The 9,494-nt window shown below is 43.5% G+C and overlaps 1 protein-coding gene across 1 annotated transcript in view; it reads left to right on the forward strand.

The window, feature by feature from the left end:
• The window catches only part of Vps26a (VPS26 retromer complex component A), a 28,806-nt gene extending 19,883 nt beyond the window's left edge, over positions 1–8,923 (forward strand). The window contains exons 6-9 of the mRNA XM_052163503.1: positions 788–894; positions 1,781–1,849; positions 6,514–6,656; positions 7,326–8,923. Coding sequence (XP_052019463.1) covers positions 788–894; positions 1,781–1,849; positions 6,514–6,656; positions 7,326–7,439 — 433 coding nt within the window. The 3' untranslated portion in view covers positions 7,440–8,923. The remainder of the gene's footprint in view (positions 1–787; positions 895–1,780; positions 1,850–6,513; positions 6,657–7,325) is intronic.
• Positions 8,924–9,494: the final 571 nt, after the last annotated feature.

A 9,494-nucleotide genomic window follows, 5' to 3' on the forward strand; every position in this document is an offset into this window, starting at 1 on the left:
GCTGCCTGGTGGTCAGCTCAGATTCAAGCTGTTTTAGACATAACCGTTCATATTGACCTCTGATTTCATGAGCCCTACATAAAGCTTCGTGGAATTTCTTAAGAGTAGCAAACCTCACACAGATCATTCAGAATAAAACGGGATGTGGTCCCATGTCCTTGAGCCACGTCACTCCTCTGTGTCAGTGACTGGCAGGCCTGCTACAGCAACAGTATGAAATAGCTGGCAGGCATGGGACAAAATGGCTACAGCTATTTGGGGATGTGTGTGCCAGACCATAACATTTACTAAATACACTGCAGCAAACTTAACCCCTGAGTATGGGCCCTGGATCTCTTTCTCTTTGCCTAGGTGCTGGGTTAGATGCTCTGTTCAGCCCTTGTAACATTAACAATGCTGAGCTCTTAGGTGTGCCTTTAGTGCTAAAAAAACATTAGTATTTGTAAATAAACATCAAAATGAGGTCTTAATTTCTATTCAGCTAAGTGTTCGAGAGTGCTCTGAGAACTAACTTTTAGAGAGACAATTAATTGGGCTAATTAGTCTTTCAGGTATATTTGATAGTCAAGTAAAAGTTTGATTTCATACTTGCATAATACCCTGATCAATGCTGCTTTGAGCGGACATTAAGGGGTGTGAATGGTGTCAGGGGTATTTCGAGGTAGTTATTTTCCTGGAGCTAATCCATCGCCCTTGCTGACCCCCCCCCCCCTCTCTCTCTCTCTCTCTCTCTCTCTCTCTCTCTCTCTCCTGATAATAGTATGTAATACATATTCTTTCCAAATAGGTATCATTTAAAGGATGTAATTGTTGGAAAAATTTACTTCTTATTAGTAAGAATAAAAATACAGCACATGGAATTACAGCTGATCAAGAAAGAGATCACAGGAATTGGTAAGTTAGAGACAAATTTTTAGTTAAAATTCCTTGTTAGTTGAAAATTTAGAAATCTTAGAATGTTACCATAAATTTGGAATTGAAATTGGATATTTGCTTTGCTAGTTAATGTTTTACTATAATTGAATGCTTTTAAAGAACAGTTTTTGAGCTGAATAGACTGGCAAGCCCCTGTAGGTTGGAGCCAGAGGACCACCTGAAGCCAGGCATTGGGACCAACTTGATCTTAAAGTAACTTTGTAATGGGTACTTATAAACACCTGACAAGGCATTGCTGGCTCTAAGGGCTCTCGTCTCAGTTTCCAAATGCTGAGACTGTATGGAGGCCGAAAAAGAGGATCATCGCTGGGCCCTGTCTCAGCAAACCCAACAAGCAGCAGCAGCAGCAGCAGCAGCAATGCATGGCCAATGCCCTACTGCTGAACCACACCCTTAACCCTTAAAATAGGTTTGTTTTGTTTTGTTTTTTAATTTAAGAGTTGCCTTCCTGTTTAGATTTGGGTTAAAATGCCCGAGACCTCAGTGTGCACACCATTAAGTGCTCATTCAGCATGGCATCATCTTTATGTTAAAACTGACTCGATGGGAAGATTCTTTGGAAATTTCAGAGAAAACCTTCATGTAGTGGTTAGTTGAGGAGTCAGTCACTACCTTCTCTTTTAGTTTATAGAGAGACTGATGGCAGGAGCCCTGTGGGGTTGACTCTGAGCTGGTGTAGCTGTGAGGAGGCTGACACACAGGCAAGCGATAGTTCAGGAGTAGAGCAAAGATTAGAAAGGCCGGCCAACAGCGGACAGGCGGCACTGAAGCAGTGCAGCTGGGGACGGGGCCGACTGGACTTCTGGGAACAGTCAAGTGAATGTCATTTCCCTTGTTATCCTAGGACCCAGCACCACAACAGAGACAGAAACAATCGCTAAATATGAAATAATGGACGGGGCGCCAGTAAAAGGTAAATCAATCTCCTGATACAAGTCTTACTGTACTTCACTGCTGGCCCCGGGAACTTCCTCTGTCTTCCAGGCTGGCCTTGAACTTGTGGGGATCTTCCTACCTCTCTCTACCTCTCAAGTGCCAAGACTATAGGTGTGCACCACTGTGCCTGGCTTCATTTGCCTAAATAGATATTTTTATTTAATTTATTTTATTTTTTATGTGTATGGATGTTTTGCTTGCATATATGTGTGTGCCATGTGCATGCCTGGTACCTGTGGAGGTCAGAAAAGGACATGAGATTCCCTGAAGTTGGAGTTAGAGATGGTTATGGGTGCTAGGGAGTCTAACCTGGATGCTCTGGAAGAGCAGCCACACTCTTAAACCATTGAGCTAGGCCTCCAGCCCCTAGAAATCCTGCATACATTATTTACTTTTATGCAAGGAGGGGTGTGTTTGCACTGGTATGCATGTGCCGTGTACACATGCACACGGCACAGGACAGTCTGTAGGAAACAGCTGTCTGCTTCTTCTCTGTTCTCAGGCTTGGTGGCCAGTGCCTTCACCTGCTTAGCCTTTGTGAAGCCTCTCAGCTATTGTGTGTGTGTGTGTGTGTGTGTGTGTGTGTGTGTGTGTCAGTGCTCATGGCAGTTGAACTTTACTGTTTAGTGTGAATGTGTAAATTCTTAAAATTTATAGTGGCCATGCAGAGTGGCACACACCTTTAATCCCAGTGCTCAGGAGCCAGCAGCAGGTGGATTTTTGCGAATTCAAGGTCTACATAGAGAGTTCCAGGATAGTCAGGGCCACATAGAAAGATCCAGTCTCAAACAAACAAAAAACAAAATAAAAATTAAAAATTAAAAAAAGCTAAAAACAACAACAACAAAAAAAAAACTTACAATGGGTTTTTTTTCTTTCAGTTCTATACTATAGTCTAAACCCTCATTGCATGATAGGCAAGCATGGATGGCCAGGCTGTCTACCCAGCTACCTTTTAACTTTAAGTTTTTTTCATTTTTATTATTATTATGCGTGTTAGTGCAGATGCTTGTGCCATGGCTGCATGTGGTGGTCGGAGGACAACTCTCAGGACTCCATTATTCTCCCCCTTTACCTTGGCTGCAGGGATGGAGCTCAGCAGGCCCCTGGCCTGGCCTGCTAGGCCATCCTCTCACTAGCGCCTGGATTTTTGCGACAGAGCCTTACTAAGTTGCCCAAGGAGTCATTTGTGGTTGTTTTAGACAAGGCCAAATGGTCAAACTTACTGCGTAGCCAAGGATGACTTTGAACTCCTGATCCTCCTCCTTCCAACCCCTGAGTGCTGGGATTGCAGGCGTGCACCACCATGACCAGCTTACAGTACTTTACAATCTTTAGTGTGAGGCCAATGAAACCAGTATTCAGGTTGGTTTTTGTCAAGTTGATACAGACCTAGTTATATTTGGGAAGAGAGAATCTTAATTACAAAAATGCCTTTGTAAGTTTGGCTTGTCAGAAAGTCTTTTCTTGATTAATGACTGGTGTGGGAGGGCCAGCCCACTGTGGGCAGTGCCACCCCTGGGCGGTGGTCCTGGGATTTGTCAGGAAGCATAGTGGAGCAAGCCACAGTAGGGTGTGGTGAGCAGCGTTTGTTCCTCAACAGTCTGGTCTCTGCCCTGAGTTCCTCCCCTGGGCTCCCTCCGTGACTGTGATATGTCAGCCAAGTAGACCCTTTCTCCCTAAGTGGCTTTTGGCCATGGTCTGATATAGAGGGCAACCTAACACAGTGTTCTTAGCTTTCCTTACTCTGTTATGAATTACTTCAAAAATGAGTTAACATTTATTGAGTGCCAATTATGAATAAGACATTGTAGTTTTTAGGTGTCACGAAGTTCCTTACTATTCTTTGAACTGTTTATACCTTATTTTCAAGATGAAACTAAGTGCAAAGAACTTAAAGCATTTGTTACAGCTTATAGAGTGAGTCGCTGTAGAGTGGGTATTTGGCCCAGGCCCACACACATGCACTTTTGTGCTGTGCAATATTAGTTTGTAAAATTCCTGAAGTTCAACTTTTTATGTAAAGTATAGATTTTTATGTAAATGAAATCCCAAACCTTAGGTTGCTGAAGCAGGATGGTTGCTGTGAATTCAAAGCCAACTCGGGCTATACTACGAGACAACCTGCCTCAAAAAACCCTCCAAACAAAAGTCAGACAGCCGGGGCCAGGCCGATGGCTCATCAGGTTACGGTGCTTAGGGAGGGGCCATGGAGGCCCAACACGCTCGCCCATCAGGATTTATAAGCAGGTCATGGCAGCTGGGGAGGGAGAAACATTTTTTTAGTGGTGTAGTCACTGGTAAAGTGTCCATGCTCGGGGTAAACAGTGCTTGCTTATGCTCCTGTAAGTGACCCTAATTGAACTCCTTGGTGCCTCCCTTCTCTCTCTCTCTCTCTCTCTCTCTCTCTCTCTCTCTCTCTCTCTCTCTCTCTCTCTCTCTCTCTCATTGGTGTACACACACACACAAGATGAACATAGAAGGGTGACCACTCACTGGGAAAAGGAAGTGGATCTACAGGGTTGGAGGCATGGTCAGAGGGTGCTGGAGAGCAAACATGATAGATAATGACCAAAGCACATTATATGCATGTATGAAGGTCTTGAAGTGGAGCCCATCATAACTTACATACGCCAATTAAAATATTTAAATAGCCAGACGGTGGTGGAGCACGCCTGTAATCCCAGCACTCTGGGAGGCAGAGGCAGGCAGATTTCTGAGTTCGAGGCCAGCCTGGTCTACAGAGTGAGTTCCAGGATAGCCAGGGCTATACAGAGAAACCCTGTCTCCAAAAAACAAAAAACAAACAAACAAAAAAAATTTAAATATTAAATACACATACATGGCTGGTATGGTGTTTTCGTGAATTTTAACTCCAGTTTTTGGAAGGCAGAAACTGAAAGACTAACAGTTCAAGGCTAATCTGTGTTATTTATGGAGACCCTATCTCAAAAAAGGGGCCAGGAGAGAAAGGACAAAGGGAAGATGGGGAAAATAGAAGACATAACATTACATCATCGCAATAACATTTTTTTTCCTGGAATTGAAGATTGAACCTAGGGTCCTGAGCGTGCTCTGCAGGTATTCTACCACAGAGCTCTCTCTCCAGCCTATGATCTTTTATAATCCCCCTTTTCTTTTCTTTTCTTTTCTTTTCTTTTCTTTTCTTTTCTTTTCTTTTCTTTTCTTTTCTTTTCTTTTCTTTTCTTTTCTTTTCTTTCCTTTTCCTTTTCTTTTCTTTTCTTTTCTTTTCTTTTCTTTTCTTTTCTCTTCCTTGTCTTTCTGGGGTGTGTGTGTGTGTTTGGAGACAGATTTCTCTGTGTACCCTTGGCTGTCCTGGAACTTGCTATGTAGACCAGGCTAGCCTTGAACTCACAGAGATCCATCTGCTTCTGCCTCCCAAGTGCTGGGATTAAAGGTACATGCCACCAATGCCTGGCTCTAGTCTGTAATCTTGTTAAATACAGGGCTGATGAGATGGCTCAGCAGAGCATTGGCTGCTCTTCTAGAGGTTCTGAGTTCAATTCTCAGCAACCACATCAAGGCTCACAGCCCTCTATAAAGAGAACTGATCCCATCTTCTGGCATGCAGGTGTGCATGGGGCAGAGCACTCACACATAAAGAGAAAAGAACACATGAATAAATATAATCTTTGAAAATGAAGGCATGCCATTCATTTTGTGTATGTTCATGTGTGGGCGTGTGTGTGTGTGTGTGTGTGTGTGTGTGTGTGTGTGTGGGCGTGTGTGTGTGTGTGTGTGTGTGTGTGTGTGTGTGTGTGTGTGTGTAAGTCAGAGTCAGCCATGTATATCATCCTTAAAGGAGTACTATCCACCTTGGTCTTTAAGACAGGATCTCATATTGGGATTTAGGGTTTGTTGCAAATTAGTTAGGGAGCCCTGGGTTCCATCTGCCTCTGGTTTCCTAGTGCTGGGATTAAAAGTACAGGCCAGCAGACCTGGCTTTTTACATGGGTACTGGAATTGAGTTCAAATCCTTAGGCTTGTGCTAGTAGGCGCTTTACCAGTTGAGCTGTTTTCCTGCTATTATTTTTTGTTTGTTTTGTTTTTTGAGACGGGGGTTTCTCTGTGTACCTCTGGCTGTCCTGGAACTCATTCTGTAGACCAGGCTGGCCTCGAACTCAGAAATCCACCTGCCTCTGCCTCCCAAGTGCTGGGATTAAAGGTGTGCGCCACCACCGCCTGCCTTCCCTGCTATTATGTTTTGGATGAATTAGTGATATATTTTATAGACATTATATACAGTGATGAAATTATGGTAAAATTTTGAAGCAGAAGTGCACTTACTTCTAAACAACACTTACTGGCTGGAACTGTTGTAGTCTCTTTATGTCTTAACCTCCCAGCATAGTCCTTACTGTTGCTGCGGATTGAGGGCTGTTGTCACTGCCAGTTTTCACAATGAGAAACAGTTGATAAGCCCCACAAGCCAAGGATTCCTGCGCAGACGCAGGTCGTTCTAGGGCAGTGCTTCTGTTTGACATTGTCCTGAGAATTTTATACTGTCTGCTGCTGGCACCTGGTGGTGTTGCAAGGGTGTAGAACTGTCCAACAAGAAGGACGGTGTGTCCGCAGATGTCAGCAGTAACGAGAATTAAATGGAAATTGCTTTTCTTGCAGGAGAATCTATCCCAATAAGATTGTTCTTAGCTGGGTATGACCCAACCCCCACAATGAGAGATGTGAACAAGAAGTTTTCAGTAAGGTACTTTTTGAACCTCGTGCTTGTTGATGAGGAAGACCGAAGGTACTTCAAGCAGCAGGTAGGGCTTCTGTTCTGGGGCAGACCTGACAATGCCTTTTCTAAAGCTTATTGTGCTAAGCAAGTGGAGTTCTAGTGTGAGTGAGTGGGAACATGGTTTGCCTCAGAAGTAGGCACTGTCAGATTTCCAGCGTTTATAAAACAAGCAGTGTGGAGTCTAGTGGGATGGCACACTGGGCAAAGGTGCTTCCTGCCAACCCAGAAGACCTGAGTTCATTCCCTGGAGCCTGCCAGGGGGCAGGAGAGAACCAGCTGCAGAGTTGTGCTTTAGCCTCACATGTGTGCTGTAACAAGAGTGTGCACACGCAGACACACTGGAAATGTACAAATTAATACAGGTAGGATGGCAGTGATGTGAAGGGTGAATTAGAAATGGGTTTTACAACAAAAACTGTGTCCAGGAAGCAGGCTCAGTGCTCTAAGGCCATGACCAGGGTTCGACCTTGGAACCTTGGATGAAAGCTGGGGGTGGGGCACAAGTGATTTCTAAAGTACAACAGCAGCTAGGACTTTGTGGTGAAAGAGAAAGGGTCACTCAGGAAAGTTGGAGGCTTCGTGCAGAGGAACTGGGGTTGTTATACAGCTTAAACATGAAGTTGCAGCCAGTATTTTCATGGTGAACATCTAAGACACACCAGAGAACTCCATTTCTGTCTTGCATTTCCACTAGGAGATCATCCTATGGAGAAAAGCACCGGAGAAACTGAGAAAACAGAGGACGAACTTTCACCAGCGGTTTGAATCTCCAGAGTCACAGGCGTCTGCAGAACAGCCTGAGATGTAAGCAGATGGGGCAGAGCAGCAAGTGCAGGAACCGGGCCTGGAAGACAAGCTCAGCTGGTTAGAGACGCTTGCAGCGTGGGGACGCCCGACTCCGTGCCCGCTAGTCTCCCGTATCCTAGAGTGCTGCGTTTATTTTACAGTATGATTAAAGGTTCTTTATGTATATACATTTTAAAAAGTGCTTCTTGGAAACACTGGAGAATTCCTAAGCTGCCTTGTTTGTTTTCTTTTTTACTGCACACTGATACGCACTCAGAAGCATAAACGTTAAGGATTTTCATGTGAGTAGACTGGGATTTGTAATTTTGCTTTCTTTATGCATAATGTTGAAAATCCTTTTCTCTGTTTTCATGCTAATGATTACCTCTTATTCTCTATGTGCAAAAAATTAAATATTTTTGTTCAAGTAAAATGAGAAAACCTGAGCAGCCCTTATGCCCTACAAAGTTTTAAGGCATGGCTCCTCAGTATTTTTGAGAATTGTGTTTATTTTTACATGTGTATCAGAAACCAACCTGGTGTTACATGGTAGGTGCTCCTGGATCTACCATTTCACAGCCTCCTGAATTTTAATCTTTGGGGTATCTGAGATATATGAAAAATGTTCACCCCAGGGATTACATGGTATGTCGTCGTGGTCCTCTTGTCCCGTGTTAACCCTTTTTTGCTATTACTTTCTGTATCATGTAGGTTCTGCAGTGTGGAGTTGACACATTGGCATTTTAGAATAAACCTGTATCATTTTTTTCCTTAAACACTTTGAAATATGTATATATATATTTTAATTTAAGGACTTTTCCATGTGTATGCAAATAGTCACCTAGGAATGGGAGCTGGGACGACCAGCTGAACCACAGACCCAGTGTCCATAGCTGGGCGGGTGGGCGGTTGCTTGTTAACTGGAAGAATGGCTGGTTCAAACTTAACTTCACCTAGTCTATTTAAAAAACCAAACCAACCAAACAGAAAACACTAAATTCACACCATTCTCTGAAGAAGGCTGCAGTCAGCTAAGCACAGACACACTACTGAGGCATATGGGGCAGGAGGAAGCCTGCAGTGGGGCCGCTCTCCCTCAGGACTGGTTGGTTTCTATACCACTGTTCCGTGATACACCTCAGCACAGGTCTGTCAGTTAGCCTGACTTTCTAGGAAGCTGAACGGCCCAACTTATGTTTCCTTAAACCTATTTTTTACTATGATGGCACTTTGATAAAATGGCCAGCAACCAGCCCTGGCCAAAGGTCCCATGTACCACGTCCTGGGGCAGCTCTTGTCCATGTGCATTTCTAAGAATGGCCATGTTCTCCTTCATGTAAGTGCCTGTTCAGAGTTTCAAAGTTTCAAAATGCCAAATATTTTCATGGTCACTTGCATGTATAATCTAGGAAATATTCAAAGAGATTTTGAAAAACAATTGTATTTAACCAGCCTCAAGTTGTGCAACTATGATATATAAAATAAATAATTTGAAACAGAAACGAACTTTTGTAGTTTAAGTGAAATGACTTTATTCTCAAATCTTGTCATTGTTAGCATGCTGAACACAGGATTGTCCAGTGGTTAGGAAGACACAGTCACAACAGTGAATTTTTATAAACAGTGCTAGCTTCAGGTTTGTTAAGGTTTTTTTCCTTTTTAGGTTTTACTTATTTTATGTGTATTTCTGTTTTGCCTGCAAGTATGTCGGTGCAGAAATGTGGGCAGTGCCCAAGGAGGGCAGAAATGGGCATTAGATCTCCTGGAGCTGAAGTTACAGATGGTTGTGAGCAGCCATGGGGTTGCTGGGTACAGAACTGAGGTCCCCTGGAAGAGCAGCCAGTGCCGTCAACCACTGAGCCATCTCTGGGTTCACTGACCTCAGTGCTAAGTAGTTACATAATGCTTTTAAGTAATTTGCTTAAAACTCATATAAAATGCTTCTTCACTCCTCTTGAGACTTCTCTGGCACATAACCAACTTAAAATTTGGGGATTTCAGTCAAAACTTGGTCAATAAAAACAGTTAGCTGTAGGCTAAATCTGTCTGCCCACTGCAGAATATGGTGTCACAGACA

This window comes from Apodemus sylvaticus, chromosome 19 (genome assembly GCF_947179515.1).
Source record: "Apodemus sylvaticus chromosome 19, mApoSyl1.1, whole genome shotgun sequence".
Classification (NCBI taxonomy): domain Eukaryota; kingdom Metazoa; phylum Chordata; class Mammalia; order Rodentia; family Muridae; genus Apodemus; species Apodemus sylvaticus.